Source organism: Malaclemys terrapin, chromosome 14, assembly GCF_027887155.1.
Source record: "Malaclemys terrapin pileata isolate rMalTer1 chromosome 14, rMalTer1.hap1, whole genome shotgun sequence".
Lineage (NCBI taxonomy): Eukaryota > Metazoa > Chordata > Testudines > Emydidae > Malaclemys > Malaclemys terrapin.
Window position 1 is genome coordinate 18,772,938 of NC_071518.1, and position 21,259 is coordinate 18,794,196.

The 21,259-nt window shown below is 39.4% G+C and overlaps 1 protein-coding gene across 3 annotated transcripts in view; it reads left to right on the top strand.

Moving 5' to 3' along the window:
* GARRE1 (granule associated Rac and RHOG effector 1) overlaps nucleotides 1–21,259 on the top strand; it is a 96,545-nt gene that overhangs the window by 65,273 nt on the left and 10,013 nt on the right. For all 3 annotated transcript variants that reach the window (XM_054048576.1, XM_054048577.1, XM_054048575.1), the window contains 9 exons: nucleotides 449–655; nucleotides 2,308–2,448; nucleotides 2,702–2,797; nucleotides 2,930–3,091; nucleotides 3,685–3,843; nucleotides 10,341–10,438; nucleotides 15,729–15,854; nucleotides 16,457–17,454; nucleotides 20,829–20,994. In XM_054048576.1, the coding sequence (XP_053904551.1) occupies nucleotides 449–655; nucleotides 2,308–2,448; nucleotides 2,702–2,797; nucleotides 2,930–3,091; nucleotides 3,685–3,843; nucleotides 10,341–10,438; nucleotides 15,729–15,854; nucleotides 16,457–17,454; nucleotides 20,829–20,994 (2,153 nt within the window). The remainder of the gene's footprint in view (nucleotides 1–448; nucleotides 656–2,307; nucleotides 2,449–2,701; nucleotides 2,798–2,929; nucleotides 3,092–3,684; nucleotides 3,844–10,340; nucleotides 10,439–15,728; nucleotides 15,855–16,456; nucleotides 17,455–20,828; nucleotides 20,995–21,259) is intronic.

Below are 21,259 nucleotides of genomic sequence, written 5' to 3' on the forward strand. Positions count from 1 at the left end.
ATGAACCTTTTAATACTGTGATGAGCTTGGTGTGTACTGATTTAACCAAAGTAGATTTTATATGTTGGTCAAACATTGTAAGATAGTGTGATTCATCAGCTTTTCAGATTTGCATTCTTGAAATAACCATGACTTGAGAACAGAAGTGTTGTAAAGGTGATGCAGATAAAATTCATAGCAATCAGACGCCTGATCTCTCTCAAAAGAAAAGCTGCAACTTAGAGATTCAGTGTTCTGTAGTGATTAAGTGTTTTAAGAACATAGTTAAGTATTAGCTTTGTTTCGTATTGATGATGGTTTGATTGTGAAGCATTATTGAAAAAAGCTCTTCATTGGTCCATCCAAGCTTAGGAACTTAACTCGCTTGTTTAACTCAGTCATCAGGATTCACTGACCAAAAGTAACCCCAAACTCACTCTTGAATTTTGTGTTTTTTTTTCTTTCATAGTTACTTGGACGATGTTTCTTGACAGTGATGCAGGTTCACTTTCAGTTTTTGTCACAAGCTTTGCAGAAGGTCCAACCAGTGGCACACTCTTGTTTTGCTGAAGCTGTAGCTCAGGAAAGGAAGAATGCTAGTGGGGTGGGAACCTCCAATTTGAGCCCCACTACTGAGCTAGAAGATGCAGTACGATCATGGAGAGGAGCTGCAGAGGTATGGATGCCTTGTTTTTAATTAAGCTGAATATTTCCTATTAGTAACTGGCAACTTTGAAATTAGTTACCCTAATATGCAAAACTCTTCATATTTGTTTTATATTAAAGGAAAACTAAACTTGATATTTAGTCCTATTTTCTTTAAATTGCTTAAAATAGTTTTAAGTACTATTAATTATCCTGGAGCCAATTTTCCTATATATATATATTTTTTTTTTTAAATTTTCTCTGTGTGAAAAACCTCACAAAAACAAAGGAATCAGTCTGTAGTGAAGCAGTGGCATTATACACAAAGTGCTGTCAGATGCACAAACTAGAGAAACAGAAAAATAATTGATCTTTCAATTATAGTAGCCTTTGCTCTTGTCAAAAGAGTAGGCCAAGAAGGCACCCCAAAAGTCAGACAGAAATGATTTTGATGGTGTCTTGATAACATTTTGAATATGTATCCTATTCTGTATTTTAAAAAGGTTACTCGTGACTTTTATGTCCAATTTGTTGAAAAGCTGCTGTTCTTGCTGGTGGTTGAATTACAAAATTGTAAAAAATTTAATTATGTTACTCAAAATTGTCTCTAGATTTATACTTCCAAAACATATACATAATCTGTGGAATCCATATCTTCACTACAAGGAAAAAACACCTTTCAAGGGAACCTAGTTTAATAGACCTAAAATACTTGCTTTTCCTCTTTCTATAGCTGACATTAAATTTATAAATTGCTAGAGCAAAAACGGCTTCAGACTTTTTGAGTACATGGTTTCCTTAAAATTAAAGTAACTTGGAGTATGTGCTTTTGAAGTCTAATCTGGCAGAACAGACAGGCATGTTAGTCATCTTGACTGGAAATCCTCTCAGGATTTCCATTTATCAACTAACATCTGCAAGGTATAGGACAACAGACAAGCTTCCTGTGGGACTATGAATCTAAAGAAAACTTTGTAACAGGACATGCTGCAACTGCTTTCTCTCACTGACTGGAATAAAATAGAGATTTACAACTGTTTGCTAGATACAATTTTTGGGGAATATTATTGATCCATACTTTTGTTGTTAAGTTATACCATAGCTTTATCTACTATGAATTCTGTTAAATATGAGCAGGATTTCAAATGTTGTCTCAGTACTTTATACTCCTAGTTTCTTGGAAGTTGCTATATAGAAATTGTTATAACTGGTTAAAGTTAAGTACTTATGTACTTGGGTTGGGGCCTTGATATTTATGATAAAAGAGCCAGTTATGACCTTGGCCCAGTTAAGCTATTTTTATGAAGGAAACACATTATTTGTCAAAATATAGAGAATCAGATACAGATTAACAGAATAAAGTCTATTAGGCATGCAAAATGAGAAAATAAGAGAAAAACACAAGACCAAATTCTCTTCAATTATAAAGCTAGAAAAAAGAGAAACATCTATTTCCACAATTGACTAAAATCACCAATCCCAATAATTGTAAGGTTTTAAGATACTATATGAAAACCCATGCTCTTAAATAATCACTAATATACAGGTTTTTTTCTGTAATCATCAGCGGATATACCAGTTAATTGTTGTTCTTGGTCCTGGTGTGGGAATTTTGGGTAGACTACATCTGTCCCAATGTTGAACCAATACTATGATGATTTTTGATTATCCTTTATGTTAAAGGCCACATCTCGGCTGAGAGAAAGAGGCTGTGATGGGTGTTTGGCTGGAATTGAGGTTCAGCAACTCTTCTGCTCACAAAGTGTGGCAATCCCTGAGCATCAGCTGAAAGAACTGAATATGAAAATTGACTGTGCTTTGCAGGTTAGTTACCTTAATTGTTTTATTTTTTCCACATGTCCACTACAGTCAGGAGGTAGGGGATTGAAGCGGGAAAGCAGTGTGTTACACAAAAACATGTAGTTCAATCAACTGAAAAAGTGTTGTGACTTTGCAGTATTGTCTATAGAAGATGGTGGATGTGCCATGAAATATGACAGTGTAAATTCATATATATACTTTCACATCACTTGTTGATTATGGCTAACTTGTATCTTAAACCATTTTGTAATATCAGGCATATAAAATTGCTTTGGAGAGTTTGGGCCATTGTGAATATGCAATGAAGGCTGGCTTCCACTTGAATCCAAAAGCTATTGAAGCAAGTTTGCAGGTAAGAGCCAGTACTCTTTTTCCTCCTGAAAATGAATGGTAAAGAATGATAATTCCTTAATTTTTGTTCTTTTTATTAGCTTTTTATTTACTGTCTCCCTTTCTGCTCATTGATCTACATTTTGTCTTCAAGGGCTGCTGTTGTGAAGCTGAAGCCCAACAAACAGGAAGGAGACAGACTCCACCTCAGCCAATTCAGTGTGAACTCCCCACTGTACCTGTTCAGATAGGATCCCATTTTCTAAAAGGAATATCCTTTAATGAGTCTGCAGCAGAAAACCTGAAGCTGAAAACGGTAATGACCCTAAATCTAACCTCTTATAAAAATTCAATATTAAATATTCAGTATTAAATTACAATTTTAAAATCAATCATGCCACATGAGTTCAAAAGGTATTCATAGAACTAGTTGGAAAATGGATTTCTAAATTTGGGGGGAAGGTGGGAGTGTCATCCAAAAATTATTTGGATATCTTTGAGCATTTTCACTTTTTCTAGGTAAACTTAGCTCCCTGTTCCTGGAAACGTTAAAAATGGATTGTGTTTTGAACTATTATTTACAGTGTCTCATAAGCAGTGCTCTTTTGTATTCTAATTATTATACTAATTTCCATAATTCAATTTATACAGGTGCATTTTATAACTTAGACTGTTTACAGGTAGCCAATGCTTTGGTTAAGATTGAGAAAGCTTTTATAGTTAACACTACTATGTGTATTTAATTTCCTTGAATGTATCCGTCAGACAAATCAAAATTACAAGATAAGGACATCTGGGAACATTTTATTTCCTGTTTGTAACCTCAGACTATACATGCAGTAGTAGATTTTTTTCAAATGTATGTTTCTGTTTTGAGTAGTGTGTGTAACAAGCTTTTGTGACTTGCAGCACACAATGCTACAACTGATCAAAGAAGCTGGTTGCCATAATGGACTTACACCCCGGGATGACTCTCCTGTTACTGAAGTACTAAATCAGGTTTGCCCTTCTACTTGGCGGGGAGCCTGCAAGACGGCTGTACAGTTATTATTTGGCCAAGCTGGATTGGTAAGTCACTGTGGCTGATAGGGACAGATCCGCAATAAACAAACTATTTTTAAAGCTATATTTGGACAAGAATCCTCTTCTCTTAAAGTAAAACTGAGATCATTGGACTGATAGAACAAGGTGCTGAGCAATTTGTAGGACTGGGACCATTGTTCTCAGCCCATCAGTTTACAAGTTCACAAAATTAAGTACAACTTAGTAAAATATGAAAAGTATTAAAAGCTTTGTAATTACAGTTGACAATTTGACCAATAATTTAACAATCAAAACACTTACATAAAACGACACTAAAGTTTCTCTTACAGATGTTGAAACATTAAAACACTTTGGAAATTGGTTCAGTTTCTTACAGTGGGCTCCTCCATTTCCAGTGTTAGAGATAACTTTACTGGTAGACAAGATGGATTTTAGCAGACCATAGATTCAGAAGTCTTAATTGTAGTTGAAAACTTACACTCTAACATAAAGAATATTTTGAACAATGACTGATTTTATGAAAAGAAAAGCACTAGAAGTTTTAAAATCAAATAGGAAGCTGCAGTTTTTACAACCTGATGTAGATTAGGACGCAGGAAATGCAGTTCCCTTTTTAATGCATGGTAAAATCAGGAGACTACCACATTTAAAAAAAAATCTTATTCTACAACAACTTTGAAAATACTGTTTTTCACTACTGACGTGAGAGCTGGATTTCCTGTTTAATTGCCAGCAGGAGGTCCTCCCCTTCGAATATCAGTAAAATGGCAATTCAAATGGAGACACTTGCACTATTCATCAGTAAGGTATATTTAGGAACTGTTTGGATATTGTTTTAAGATATGTATGTTTTCTTACGTAAACATTTTATCTATGGTATAACTAATCACTGCAGTCTTTTTATTTAATAAAATGCACTTCCGTTTATTCATGACAAGTGTTTCTTTTGGGCTATTGTAAATTTTCAATCTAGTGGACAAGTAAAATAGGAGCAGATTTCCTTTAACAACAATGCAGCTGGAAGTGTGTGTGTGGTATGTGTTTTAAAAGTACATCATTGTGTGTAAGAGTTTCAGTCACCTTCTTTTTAAGCCAGCACTTGGTAACAGAATCAAAATTTGGTCTAACTGTTGGATTATATACTGTCAATGGTCTTTTACTTTATGTGCAACCTGAACATAGAATGATCAAGAATTAGTGGTTGATTTTAATCTCTGATATGTAGCAAAATGCATTTTTTTTTTTTTTTTAAATCTTGTAAGGTCAGCTATTGCATCTGTTCAGGCAAGTGAAGTAGCTGATTTGTATGTGGCTTTGACTCACCTCCCGTCCTAGTTTATTAAAGCATTTCTTCTAGTACTGTTGAGTTGATAATTTCTGCAGAAATAGTGAAGCTTCATTTGTCATGCTTTTCTATTTGAACTTCACTTACTTCGGTATTATAAGCATCACATTATATTGCTTCTACAACTTTGACCATTAGTAGCACAAATTTAAGATATTCTCCCTTGTTCATATCTTAACTCAAGACAATATCATCATAACTGAGACATGTAAACAAGATATAAAATGAAATTTACTCTAATCATGGTGTTCTGCTTTCTCTGCTGCTAATATGACAGCAGCTGTGCTGCTACTATCAATCCCCTGACATAGCAGTTGCTGATAGGAACCTGTGTGGCAGAGGAGGCTAACTTTTCAGGGGTAGAGGAAGGTGGTGGTGGTAGTACAGTAAGATTGTTGGTCTCATTCTGATTGGATGTTTTTGAGGAAGAAATACTTTAAAAACATTAGATTCAAGAGGGGTTAGATCAGGGCTAGAACTGTTCTCAGGAGGGGGGGTTAGGTGGTTTCTTCACCTGGAGGGGAAGGTTGAGGCTCAGTAGCAGTGGGAAAACACGGCTGGTGGAGAGCAGGGCAGCCCGGCTGGCCATTGAAGTGCTGCTATCATGAGAGTTCCATGCTGGCAGCAGGGAGAGTTGTTGGCATAGAACTCCTTTGCTTATCGTGCAAGCCAAAATGAAATTGTCATTTTTTAGGAATAACTTGGGTAAAATCATGAATAACTCTATTCACTGCTGGCATCAATTATCTAATAGCGGAGGCCTTTCATATTCAGAGGCACTAACAAGATGCATAAATAACAGTAAACAGTGTATGGTCTTTCACTCCTGTAAGCCTCATCTTCTTATACTTCTGTCTTACTCTTGGTTTGTCATTTCTTGTTGTTTCTCCCCCCTAAATTACACTGCAATCTCTTCAGAGTAGGGATTTGCCATTTTTGGCTGTAGACTGCTTTGCTTGCACATCTGTGGTGCTATGTAAAAATAATTCTACAATATTAATTTACATTTGCGTACAATTTTATGTAATGACAAATTCTAATCTTTTCCTTTAGAGCATTCTCTGGGTGGGGTGAGGGAGGAAGCACCTGTAAAACAAGAACAATAGATGTCCGATGAACAGGAAGCCATTTCCTAAGTAACCACCGGGCTGGGTGTGAGAAACGTGTTCACTGTATTTTGATTTTATTTTGTTCAGAAGTCAGATAAATGAATCAGGAATAGATATAGCACACCCTTCATTTTACTGTTTTTAGAAACTAATGTATCTGTATTGGCCGAGATTTATGAGTTAACTTGCTACCTAAGTGCCAAATAAAACATTGTAGGACAATCTCATGAATATTTAGTTTACTCTATGCCGCACATATTTTGGCTATGCATCTTGTTAGAAAAAGATTAGAAAGTTAAATGAAGTGTGATTCATAAATTGCTTAATTATTCTGGGTTTTACTGGCTTAATATGTCAGATAACAAAAAAGGAGCAGTTACTCTAGGTCAGGGTCGGCAACCTTTCAGAAGTGGTGTGCCGAGCCTTCATTTATTCACTCTAAGGTTTTGCGCAGAGGTGAAAGTAAGCCGGTACACCCTGGTACGGTATACCGGAAAGAGCCAGTTTGCCGTACCGGGGTGGCCCGGCTTCCCCAGGGGGCAATTTAAGGGTCCTGCGGCTCCCAGCAGGGGCTCGAGCCCCAGGCCCTTTAAATTGCCACCAGAGCCCCACTGCTGGAGCCCTGGGGTAGGGCTGTGGGGGCTATTTAAAAAGTCTGGGCTCCCGCTGTTTCTACCACCCCGGCCCTTTAAATAGCCACCGGAGCCCCACCGCCACTACTCCAGGGCTCCGGCAGCTATTTAAAGGGCCGGGGCGGTAGAAGCAGGGGAGCCCTGGGCCCTTTAAATAGCCCCCGGAGCCCAGGGGTAGCGGGGGGCTCCAGGGGCTATTTAAAGTGCCCAGGGCTCCAGCTGCCTCTGCTGCCCCGGTCCTTTAAATAGCTGTGGGAGCCACGCCGCTTCCCCAGGGCTCCCACGGCTATTTACAGGGCTGGGGTGGTAGAAGTAGGGGAGCCCCGGGCCCTTTAAATAGCCCCCGGAGCCCCGGGCTGCTGCTGCGCCCCTGGGGGGGGGGCACTTACCTTACAGGGTGGGCTGGGGCTGGCTCTGACTCCCTCAGCCACGCCCCTTCTGCCCTAGGCCCCGCCCCAGCGTACCGGTAAGTCACTGGACTTACTTTCACCCCTGGTTTTGCGTGCCAGTAATACATTTTAACGTTTTTAGAAGGTCTCTTTCTATAAGTCTATAATATATAACGCAACTATTGTTGTATGTAAAGTAAATAAGGTTTTTTAAATGTTTAAGGAGCTTCATTTAAAATTAAATTAAAATGCAGAGCCCCCCGGACTGGTGGCCAGAACCCGGGCAGTGTGAGTGCCACTGAAAATCAGCTTTTGTGCCGCCTTCGGCACGTGTGCCATAGGTTTCCTATCCCTGCACTAGGTATTCAGTATTTGTCTTAATTTGTAGATTAAGAACCTGATCTTCACATTTAAGTCAACTGAAGTTGTGACTACTCAACACTTACAAAAATCACATTCTAAATTTTCAAAACTACATTCAAATGTTCTGACGTTCACCAAGGTTTATTCTGCTACACTCGGTTGAACTTAGCCCATTGTGCTTGATAATTCAGGGGTCTTTGCATATTCACTGGTACACTCCAGCTCTGCTTTGTGCTGCTCCAGTAACGCAAAGCAACTGGAAACCCATTTTGACTGACCAGGCCTGCTGTATTGTAAAGATACTAACATTGATTTTTATTGTTAACATAAGGGTATGTCTACACTTAAACCATTACAGCGGTACAGCTGCAGTGCACCAGCTGCACTGTGTAGTGCTTCAGTGTAGACATTAACTGCACCAACGTGAGGGGTTCGTCATTGGCATAGGTAATAATCCGCCTCCTCAAGAGGCAGTAGCTACTTTGACGGAAGAATTCTTCTGTCAACCTAGCACTGTGTACACCTGGAATTAGGTTGGCATAGGTCGGATTTTTTTACACCCTTGAGAGACGTAGCTATGCTGATGTAAGTTCCTAGTGCAGACCAGCCCTCAAAGTGTTTCTAATGTTAATTTTTCAAAGGGAAAAATCAAAAGATTAGGAGCACAGCACTACTTTTCCTAAAGAATCTCTCCTGCATTTGTTTACACATGAGCAGTAGCTGATTTGTTTGTGGCATCGCCTGACCTTCAGTCTCTTATCAAAATATTTGTTAGTACTGTTGAGTTGATACTTCTGTAGTAATGTTGAAGTTCCATTTTGTGAATGCTTTTTTATGTGATTTGTCATGCACTTTGGTATTAAGAATCATATTTAATGACCCCCCCTTTTTTTTTAATAGCACTAGCACATGGATTTAAGATGTTTTCTTTTTAGTTTGTCAGGAAAAAATAATCACAACTATGACTTTTTTTAATTGGATGTCATATAAGGTAGGAATAAAATGACACTAATTATAATCAAGGTAATTTTGTGCTAGCATTTCTCCCTGCTATTAGCACAGTGTTCCTGTAACAGCAGCATCCTAGCTTCTAGTAATTTCTAACCCCTAGATATAACCTTGGCCAAATGTTGAGAATTTTTTTTTATGTTTGTAAGTTGGGTCTGAGTGAAGCAAGATTTGCTCCTGAATTACACACATCTAAGTTGTAGATGGCATCTGTCCCTTGAATACTAGGATTAAATCATTCATAAATCTTTCCTTTCTTATCCTATCATACTCATAGCTACAGGTGTGGCATAAATCAACAGATCTGCAGAATAAAATTCAAGTTTCATAAATATTCTGAAACCTAAACAAAGTAATAGAATGGCATTGTCATTTAAAAAAAAAAAAAAAAAAAGGTGTATGGAAGCTTGTACATAGGCCAAACACTAATCATAATGGCCTCTTTTTAAAAAGACTCCGAGACTGTTTACAGGTAGGGATGAACTGACTGAGGCGAATATCCAGGGGAATGCAGTCATATGCTCAGTGATGGAACACCTAAAGGGTGGGTAATGGCAGTGCAGTTATGCTTGCTGCAATTTTAATAGGTTTGACACCAGAGGAAGGAACATAGAATCTCAACAGACTTCAGGCCCCTCTATTTCAAATGCTTCACCTGACACATTTCTCCATCACCACTAGTTGATGCCTGCCTACCAGATAATAGCAGAACCAGTGGAGGGTGACTGCAGACACGCCAGTAAAATCCCTTAAGGCTTCTCTGCACTGGAGCACTTGGCCATTTCAAGGTTAAATGGTACAAATAATCTGTTAGTCACTGACATGAGGTCTGTTGGTGACTCAAATGTTGCTGGGAATCTCAGCACAACCAAAATAAGCTATTAGAAATTACCAAAATGGCCTGTGGATGAAGACTGGACCGCAAATGAAAACATGAATCAAATGTGGAACCTATTCAAAAATATAATTATTGAGGCTTATGCGAACCCCTCCTTCTCAGTCAGTTTCCCTAATAAGGGAAGGTTCAAGACAGAATGGTAATTTCCAAATTTCCTTCAGCTTCAGAAACAATGTCTTATGAAGGGGGACCCAAACTCAACAAATTGGATAGTCATCTCCCTCTTCTTACTAAGGAAGGCATTAATAATGACACACAATTCAGGATGGGCAGAGGCAGGGACTGTGTATGTAGGATATTAGAACTCAGAAAACCGTGGAATTGCAAGTTAATCTAGAGTTGCAGACTAAAATAACATTCATCTCTTTCACCTCAGGCATCCCAATTAAGTATCAGTTTTATGCAAAAGAGTTGACCAAAAAGATGCTTTTGGGGCTTTGAGGTAGTGGCTTGGGAGAATGAGTATTCCTTGCCTCCAAATGTGACAGCCATTGTGGTGCCTGTGTGAAGTGCAGTAGCTGATACTGCCTGGGTGATGCCTAACTACAGGATGTAGCTGAGGATAAAATTATGTATCTGCTATTTATTTAAATGCTTGATTTGAGAAATTATACTACTTTTGCTGTTTTGATATATTAAAATGGGAATCAGATTGCAATTATATTTTGCTGCAGTTCTGTGTGTTTTGCCAGTTTTCATTACCTTTTGAACTTCAGGTGGTAAAACAACTTAACCGTATTCTTAAAAGAACTAAATAATGTTACTTTATTTGCTTAGGTGGTTGTGGACACAGCGCAGATTGAAAATAAAGAAGCATACGCTCCTCAGATTAGTTTAGAAGGATCCAGAATTGTGGTGCAAGTCCCATCAACTTGGTAAATAAATATTGTATATCAGTAACACTAGTAGGCATGATTTTATTTTCTATATAGGAAAACTGATGATGTGATAGAATTGGGAATAACATTCAATGATAGCATCTGCCTCATCAGGCTCTTCCAATCTGGAACTGAGGTGTGGCACTCCTGCTGTAGGATTGACTGACAGGTGCGCCTAGAATTTCTTTGCATGTTCTTCTCTGTTAGCTCCTAGTATTTGCGCTGTTTCTTCAGGAGGCAATAGAAATGGAGGCAATGTTATCAGACTAGAATCCTGAAGAGGTTTTTTTAAAAGAAGAAAGGATGGTAATAGTTAAACAGATGAAAGGAAAGGCAAACAAATCCTTCCCTGTTATACTCTTCTGTGGCAGACCTTCAGTGTACGAACTAAGTCACCCCTCTTTCTCTGAGGTGGCATGTCTCTCAGGAAGTCTGGGAGGTAAGAGGACCTCCTCAAATATCTTGGTGGCAGGTGAGGGACTCTAGCACCTCACTGAACCTTTCCAGAAAGTTGGTGTGGGGCCTTCAGTAGTGTAGACTATGGAGCTAAATGAATTCATTTTTCTAATTGCCAGGATTCACCAAATATTGGCATCCTTTTGAAACAACAAGCACATTTTCAGATCCCTTTTATTGCAGCGCTTCCAGTATTATGAACGACTTCAGTTTATGGTAGGTGATGAGTCTGAGCCTTTAGTGGAGACAGCCTGCAACTACTAGTATATATGGCATTTCCTCAAGTATAAATGGCCTAGTCACTTTCCGCAGAGAAGGTGAATTCTTCTTTAATTCCTCCAGATTATAAACTGGCACTCCGAATATTTTCTGTCATTGGAATGCTGTTTAAATTGCTCTATTTTTTGAAAACAACTAAAAAGAAAATGCAGACTACTTGAACCACAACTGAAAATCTTTGGAGGGGCTCCCCCTACTGACAAACATTAATAGAACCCTGTCTATTCACAATGTGATAGAGGTGCTATTTAAATATTTGACCAAATCCAGATGTTTAGTGTATCACATTTTAGTCAATCACATAAATGCTGTTGGCTCCCTGTCAGACAAAATACTGGTGGGAGATAAGACTCTAGAAGTGGACTGCTCACTGGGTATGGGCAATGGTTGTTTCTCTCTTCTGGTTAAAGGCAATGGTTACTTTTAAAGACTCTTTGAATAAGTAGTTGGTTGGAATTCTTCGTGGATCAGTTAACCATTTCCTTGTGTGCCTTTTATGGTGCTTGATTCCTCCAAGTGAAAGAAAGCATTCTCTGATTCCAGGTCTGGTGCAAATACCTTGGATTTAATGAAGTTGGTAGCTGTCTTTCTCCATGTCGTGGCTCAGGTTTCTGACCACCTAGTTGTAGAATGTCCCGCTTAGTGGTAGCAAGGCAAGACTGTTTATTTTCAGGTCACCTAGTACATCTGAACTGTAACTGTTTATTCCTTACCTCTAAGGGTTGCAAGTATATTTAGGGACGTATATCATGATAAGTATTCCAGACCATAAAGAGTCTTTGCATCCTCACTTAAAGTCTAGCCCCTAGATCTCTTCAATATCCCAATTGTACTTCTAGGGTAATGCAAATTATCCTTTCTCCTCCACAAAAGGTTCATTTTAGGTACCAAAGTAACCATTCAATTATCACATCTACAGGTAATAGGAGAGGCTTTTCTGAAACTAAATCTACTAAACTGAGTTTAATTGATCTTCCTGGGGTGCATCTGATAAAGGGCTTATCCCTGATTGGGGGTCACTAGGCAGATATAACGCTGTTAGTTTCCTGATCTCACTTGGAGAGGTACTAAATAAAATTCTTTAACTTTTTTCCCATACAAAAATTCTGTCCCCTAATTACTGTCAAAAAGAAGCAGTGCTCTCCACTGGTGTCCCATTTCAAGTGACAACAGTTCTAATTCGGTTCTATGGCTGGAGAAGTAGCTAGGTTTTGGCAATTCTGTGCTTTGGTGGCTCAGTGAAATCTTTGTTAGTAAGTTAGACTTGGAGTCAGTGGGGGTAATCATTCAGCCATCAGTTCCAGGAATTCCTAGTATCAGTGGACCTTCAATTATTTAATGATAAATTAGTGTTACCAACAATATCTAGGGTTTGCCCTGAGCTACATCCGAAGTATTAGGCCCTACTTTTTGAACTAGCGAATGCTCTGTAGCTCTTCCCTAAAATGAAAGATAGACCCAGTGCATCAGTTCTTCCTACCTCTTGTTCTGGGCCTCAGGGCTGCCTTTTGGGGTGGGGGGCACCTCTCCCCTCCACCCCCGAGCGTCATACCACATTTTGTAGCAGGAGGGAAGATGCTTTCCTTCCTGCCCCTGCTTCCCGCCATGGAGCCCCCACTGTCCAAGCTGCTTGGGACTGGGAGCCTGCCTCCTGATCTGCTGCGCAGAGCCAGGTGGGGCTGATCTCAGGGTGTCCCCCTTCCTCTGCCCATTGTATACCTGGGCGGGCAAAGCTCCCCTGCCCTCTGGATCTGCCCCACCGTGCCAACTAGGGACTGAGTGCAAGGCTGGCCCCACCTCGGACACAGCCCCTTCCTGCACCCTAAGCAATATCCCTCGCAGCACACAACCCCAGCTACCCCCATGCCTGCACCCTGAGCAGTTTTCAAACCTTTTTTAGAGAGCCCCTCCCTCTGAGTTATTTTTGGTTGTGGCCCCCACCCCATTATCTTAAAAACAAAAACACACAAGAATCACAAAACAAAAACAAAGTTTTTAGGTGTCTAAGTAGCCTCTGTAATCATGGTTAAAGTTGCCCTTCTTCCCAATCGGAAATGGTGCCCTTGCTGGACCTACCTGTTGTTCAAACTAGCTGAAGGGATAATCAACTTGATATCGATCTCTTCTATTAAGATTAGTAGTGGAGCTGGATAGAAGTTCCGCATCTCACACTCAGAATTGAGACTAGCTGTGTGTTCAGAAACAACATAAAGAAAGTGGGAATGAATACCTAGCCTGATTTGCATGGAAAATCCTTTTGGTCATTGCCCTTGTAGAGTCAGGGAAGGGCATGCATGTGACGGGTCTCTGTGCCTGGATGTAGTTTCATGGGTTTAATTGCAGAAAACTACAACTAGCTCTGATACAAAACAAGGTGTGCCTCTCAGATAATCTACAGTAATTTAGCAAGAAAGATTTGGGTCCTGACTTCAATGGCGGCTAAACAGGTTACATCTCTTAACCAGAGGTCTACAAGAACTGTATCAGGTATGAAACATCACCAGCCCCTTAAGCTGGAGGCTTTTGAGGGATATCAGATGGCACAAGGCAAGCAGTATATAATGAAAAATACTGTACACTATGTTCTGTAATTGAGAGCCATAAGACTTGCCATGCATTGTTTTCTGCTCAAGCAGTCCTAGTATGAACAAACTCCTCTTCAGTCACTTACGAAAAAACAGGATGGAAACTAATAAACCAAACATGGAAGTCACTTCATCTGTAAGTTTTTAACTTTCCAGAAGGTTGAGCTGAGCGCTATCTTGCCTTATATGCCAACCAAAACACCAGTGAAATACTGCAAGACTTACAGAGACCTTCACTCATATAGTCAAAATGCCTTCTTTTTCAGGTGGAAGAGAGGTTATTTTTTCATCTTTCTTGATGCACAGATACAATGCCGTTGTGGTCTGTAACAGCCCTCTGTGGATAATCCCTTTCCTAATGCCGAGATATACTTAAGCATGGACCTGTTACTGATTCTGATCTAATGACTGAGTGACCTGAAAGGGTGAATGTAGTTCAGAAATGGCTAGTTAGGAAGTTCTGTACTCCTTAAATTGTTCCTTTTGCAATGTCTGGAAAAAATGCGCTGGCTGTCCTCAATAAGAATACATCTGTCCACACCTGTTCCTGAGCTTGTATTTTATTTTTTCCCACTAGGAGCTGAATAGATGTCTCTTGCTGTAACTTGTGTTAGGGTTCAAGCGTCTACCCTGAGTAGTCTCCATGGCAGAACTAAAGATTTTTCATGGGGGTCATCCATTGATAGTCATTGATAATTTTATATTTTAAAGTTGTCTCTCCAGATCTCCAGTTAAACTCACCCTTCCCTGCAAAATGGCTGAGGACTTAGCTAATGAGTTTACTGTGTAAACCCCCTCAGAAGTCTATAAGTCAATTTCCTTATTCTATCCGTCTATTAATATAGTCTTTTTTTAAAATTGCCATAATCTCTGCAGGAAGATGGAACTTTCAGAAGAGAGCAACTATTTTTGCACAAGGGTGTGAGTGTGCGTGTGTGAGTGAATTTACTTTTCACCCTATTCGGTCACCTGCTTCTATTTGGGCCAAAAAGTAGTTCTTTCCCAGTCCTGCATTAAAGAACCCTTGCCATTAAAGGTGTGAAAAGTTTTTTTTTTATTTTATTTTTTTTTAAGTTAGAGGGGGATGCGAGTTTTGTCTTTTCAGAGTGTAGTAAAGTACTTGGGGAACTTCTAGAATCACTTTTTCCAAGTGATTTAATCTTTCTTGCACTGGCTGAACATGGAGTCTCTGTCCTTTTTCACTCATGTCAGGCTGGCCCAACCTCTTCCTGAACTGAAATTGCAGAAGCGTCAGCAGAAGACGCTGAGTTAGCCACTTGCTCTGTTGTTTTGTGTAAACATTTCAAGTTGGGCACTCTTGCTTCTGTGGACACTATTTCCATTGTTCTCAAAGCAGTTTGTTCTTGATATTCTTGTCTTTTTATTAAGGATGTGGGATTGCTATAGAGATCCAATCAGTTCCAGAGTGGTGGACTGTAAAATTCAGAGACAGGATATTTTTACTGTTAGTAATGGTTCTGCATCTCAATTCTACCAGTGCTGAATGACCCATCTGAGACAGTTGGGTCATATGTGCCTAATGCAGAGACTTCTGTTATACTAGAAATTATTTCAGCATTGAACATTGCCTTACTGGTACAAGTGGCTTTATTTGGGAGCTAACAGGAAAGTCTGTAAGGGGAGATGCTGAGAATTCTGAGTCCTTATTTGGTCTCTGCTGCTTGTCATTCTTACAGCATGAGTGCAACCCCTCCATTCCAGTTTGTGAATTTCATCATCAGTACTTGGTAGCAATTCTCTCTTCTTACCCAAAAGCAGAGTGATTTTGGTTGCTCTATATTAAGTAGTAGTAGCTAAGCTATCCATGAACACTACCTGATTTGTTTCACAAATGCATAACCAAGTTTTAGCATAATTAAGTGGCATTTTGTTGCTTTTCCAACATATTAAACATTTATGATTGGAATAGTCCAAGAATAACTTTTAAAAAAACTCAATATTTATAGGTGTCTGAAGGAAGATCCAGCAACAATGTCTTTACTGCAGAGGAGTCTGGATCCAGAGAAGACTTTGGGACTGGTAGATGTGCTCTATACTGCTGTGTTTGACATAAACCGGTGGAAGGAAGGAAGGTACATCTCACATTTTCCGCATGCTCTACTTTTCCAGTTTAAAAGAAGTCAGAATTATTTGGAGGTCTGTAAGATGACTCAATACAATATTGCAAAAATTGTTAGTGTCTGTTCATGGGGGGAGGAAGGCAGAGAATTGGTGCATATATCAGACTAAGTAGTAAGAAGTTTGCAAAGCTTAGGTAGCCTGTAGATAGATGAAAAGGTGCTGTAGATTCTTTTAAATTTGGAACAAAAATTACGCAGTCTGCTGGCCTATTGCAAAGACATGGGTGTGTCTGTCAGATTTTTGAGCCTTATTAAAATACATTCAGAAAAATAAAACATGAATACTCCAAAACTTCAAGTCAACCAGACTAATCAATACCAATGAAGCCGTTTAGCTAATATCACTCTGTCAAATAAGAAAATAATTGACTAGTCTGATTGACTTTCACCAGGATTTGTCTGAAGAGCTCTATTTTTTTTGTTTTCCCCCATCCAGTATTCAGTTCCCCAAAAATACACAAACTGAAAGTGTAGTCTTGTTAAGACATAGTTTTGTGTTTTGTATTAGGCTAGTGTATTGGTTGGCTTGAAAGCGATGTTTTTTGTTGAAACAGGGAGCAAGCTTTGCCCTGCATTCAGATCCAGTTACAGCGTGAGATCTGTGACTTCGGGAATCAAGTTGACATGCCATCTGGAAATGGAAGCAAGTCATCAGGAGGCCTGCAAAAGACTTTCTCAAAACTGACTTCACGGTTTACAAAGAAAACTTCCTGCACCAGTTCAAGTAACAGCGGAAGTTACTCTATCCCCAGTACGCCTTCCAAAAATGTCTTCATAGGTAACAATGCAGAGGAGAAAACTAAAATGCCCAGTAACATAGACACACGGTTACAAAGTATTTTGAACATTGGTAATTTCCCTAGGACTATAGATCCATTACAGCCAACTCAGAGCACAAGTAACCAAATAGTCAATGGATTTCTTGTTGAAAGGTGTGATAATTTCTTCAAAGCAGATGATGGCAAGGATGATAAAGGTATGAATTTACCAACTGACCAGGAAATGCAAGAGGTTATAGATTTCTTGTCTGGTTTTAATATGGGCAAATCCCAGCAGACTTCTCCATTGGTGAAAAGAAGGAACTCTGTTGCATCTTCTACAGCAACAGAACAAAAATCGGGAGCAGTGCAACAGCAACCACAGTCTATGTCTCATGCATCTCTGCATCCTTCTCAGCAAGGGTTGTCACAGCAACAGCAGTCACAAAAGCAGCAGCAGCAGCAGCAAATGCAGTATTATCAACATCTTCTCCAACCAATTGGAGCACAGCAACAGCGTGTATCCAGCAAATGGGTGAATAATTCTTCACAGCAGTCAGCACAAGCAGTTGGGGCTGGATTGTCTCATATTAGTCAGTGGAACAATCCTGGCTTCTCAGATCTGAGCTCTGATTTGTATAGCTTGGGTCTTGTGAGCAGCTATATGGACAGTGTGGTGTCTGAGATGTTAGGACAAAAACCACAAGGACCTAGAAACAACACATGGCCGAACCGTGACCAGAATGATGGAGTCTTTGGGATGTTGGGAGAAATTCTGCCTTTTGATCCTGCAGGTGTGTATCTTCTTTTCTTCGAATAATTACATTTTATTTATACTTTTTACAAAGTAAAGAATATTGTTAAATGTTGGTAGTAATGGTTAAATGTTGGTAGTGCTTTTCATCAGTGGATCCCAAGTGTTTTACAAAGGTCAGTGGGCATTAACATCTGTGCACTTTTATTTTTAACAGTTGAATGAATTGAGGTACAAAGAGGTTAAGACCCCGATTTTTAAAGCTATTTAGTGCTGCACTCAGGGTCACAACATCTAACTGATTTAGGAGTCTAAATCTAATCTTAAAAAGAGATTTAGGCACTTCATCTAAATTCCATCTACTGATAGTGGAGTTTAGACTCGTACGTGCCTAAATCAGTTTTGAAAAGATAGGAGATATAGGCTCCTAAATCAGTTACACGTTGTGATCCTGAGCGCAGCAACACCTAAATAGCTTCAAAAATCTGGGCCTAAGTGACACCTTGGAAGTCCTTGGCAAAGGTGGGAATAAAACCTCAGTTTCTAGCCCTAATTTCAAGGGTTTCTGAAACTTTTTCATAACATGCACCACATCACAATACAAAAAAGGATCCTTCATAATTATCTTCATACTCACAACACATCTAACATCAAAAAGTTTCTGCTGTGCAGAAATTATGCTACTAAAACTGCTTGGAGAGACCGTATTTGGACTGGCAGAGGAGTCTCTTCCCCCAACCATGACATTGTCTCTCAATTCATATGCACCTGAGGGCTATAGAGACTTTTTAGCAACCAGCTCACTTGTTTCTATTTGTATGTGGTTCCTTTGTTCACTCATCTAGCTTTACTGCTTACAGTGAGGCCTACGCATTGTGCTTGCTCCAAAGGCAGTCAGCACCATTTGTTAAATTCCAAAAGGGTAGTGCTCTGACTAGGTTTATTAATGCTAAGAAGGAAAAAAAATATTCAGAGTGTAAGATAAGTATTTCTTTTAGTACTAAAATGAGAGGAGAAGTTACTAGCTGTGCCCAGAGGCCTTTTTCTTTACAAACAAAACAAAAAACCCCAACCAAATTTGGGGTCCCTATTACAGGGATGTTGTTAAGGTAAAATTGACCCAGAATTTAGATTTTGGGTTTAAAAAAAACACAAAACTGTCCAATGAAAATGTTCTAATGAACTTTAAAACAAAACCCACAATGTGTAATTTGCACCCCATGTATCATTTGCATTACTGGACTGAGAACATGAATGCAAAACAAACCTTATTTTTTTCCTCCGTGCTGAAAAGAATGTGGAAAGTAATTAAACAGAGTGAATATTTTCATTCACTGTTTTAATAAATTGTTACATAGGTAAAGAGATGGTTTTATATATGACTTGGCCTTTAAAAACTTAATAAGTTGGCTTTTTTAAAATGGAAAAATCAGCTCCTCCTTCACTTGAGTGCCATATTCTGAGCAGGGTGGTAGGACTCCTTAATTCAGGCTTTGCTTAGTACAGTAAGTAAAGGAGAAACTAATTTTTGAAATTGTTTTAAAATAATGTGCTTAGAACTTAATGTGCTTAGAGCTTAATGTGCTATAGCTAGATTTTAGTATATTTTGACCCAGTCCCACATGACATTCTCATAAACAAACTAGGGAAATGTGGTCTAGATGAAATTACTATAAGGTGGATGCTCAACTGGTTGAAAGACCATACTCAGAGTAGTTATCAATGGTTCACTGTCCAACTGGGAGGACATATCTAGTGGGGTCCCACAGAGGTCTGTCCTGGGTCTGGTACTATTCAATGTATTCATTAATGACTTGGATAACGGAGTGGAGAGTATGCTTATAAAATGTGTAGATGACAACACAAGCACTTTGGAGGACAGAATGCTGCAAAAAAGGCTAATATTTTAGGATGTATTAACAGGAGTGGCGTATGTAAGGAAGTAATTGTTCTGCTCTACTCAGCACTGATGAGGCCTCAGCTGGAATATTGTGTCCAGTTTTGGGTACCACATTTTAAGAAAGATGTGGACAAATTGGAGAGAGTTCAGGGGAGAGCAGCAAAACGATAAAAGATTTAGAAAATCTCAGCTATGAGGAAGGGTTTAAAAAAAAGTGAGTTAAATGTTGAGAAAAGAAGACTGAGGAGGGACTGATGAGTCTTTGAATAAATTAAGGGCTGTTCTAAAGGGGATAGTCATCAATTGTTCTCCTTGTCCACTGAGAGTAGGACAAGAAGTAATCAATTTTATTTGTACCAATGGAGATTTAGGTTAGATATTAGGAAAAACTTTCTAACTAAGAATAGTTAAGCCCTGGAATAGGCTTCCAAGGGAGGTTGTGGAATCCCTTGCAACTCCCACACAATTCCTTTTTGGGTCAGGACCCCTACAGTTACACCACCAAGAAATTTCAGATTTATAGGGCTGAAATTATGAAATTTACGATTTTTAAAATCCTATGACCATGAAATTGAACAAAATGGACCATGAATTTGGTAGGGCCCTGACTATATTCCATTAGGATAAGGGGTTTTTTTGCATCTACATCCCAAATTCACCTCCCCCGCCCCCAAGCAGTGTGGTGAAAGCTCATTCCACTAGAGCACAAGCAATGACTACAGCATCACTTCAGGAGGTGCCCCTCCTTGATATCTGTGAAGCAGCCATGTGGGGCTCCATTCACATATTTGTGAGACATTGTTCCAGTGCAGGACTCCTCCGTTGATGCCTCATTGGGGTGGTGGTCTTCCACTTAGCTCTGCCTTCTACATCCTCACACCCTCCTTCTACTTAAGTACTACTTGTCAGTCACCCACAGTGGAATACAATAGGGACCATCACTCGAAGAAGGGGAAGTTACTGACCTGTAACTTGAGGTTTTTCCAGATGTGTGGTTCCTATCAGTATTCCACTATCTGCCCTCCTTCCCCTCTGCTTCAAATCTTATCTGATTTGCCGTAGAGAAGGAACTGGAGAGATGGTCCCACGGCCTTTATCCCCTTAGACAGACACACCCTGGCTCACCTTGTGCATGCGCAGACCAATGGACACTATTTTCAAATTCTCTGGCTCCTGGTGCATGATGCACATGCATAACCTACAGTGGAACACAGATAGGGACCACATTTTGAGGGACCTCCAGTTATAGGTCAGTAACTTCCCCTTTCCCCTTATTCAGCATATGGAGATGCTGTGTACCTCTTTGTCAATATGTAATTTTTTTTCAGCTATCTAGTTATTTAGTACTATATATTGTTTCACGGAGAGTTATCAACTGTGTTGACTGGTATTCATTGTTAGGGTCTTTTGCTGGGATAGACAGCCTAGTGAAAGGATTAAATGAAGGGATAATTACAGTAGAAATAGCTGACTATGTCAGCAACTGACTCTCAGATTTCTTTTTGTCTGTTCAGTTGGCTCTGATCCAGAGTTTGCCCGCTATGTAGCCGGGGTCAGCCAGGCTATGCAACAAAAAAGGCAAGCACAGCACATCCGTCGCCCAAGCAACACACGTAGCAACTGGCCTCTTCCTGATGATCCTCACAGAACCTGGCCTTTTCCGGAGTATTTCACAGAAGGGTAAGTGAGACCATAGCGTCACCCTATCCATTATGTTCTATCCATTCTACGTTCAAGTTGAACATAGTGGAGAAATGCTGTAAATTACTAGGTGTTTCCTGATAGCTGTGTTAACTGCCATTGCTTCACTGGATTATGCTGTAATATTTTTCTAAAAATTACATCATTTTCAAGGGTAGGAGATTTGACCATTTTCTGCTTTGTTGATATTGAAGTGGTACCATTAGCTTGAAATGTCCTTTAAACAAATATTTTAGTGCAGTTG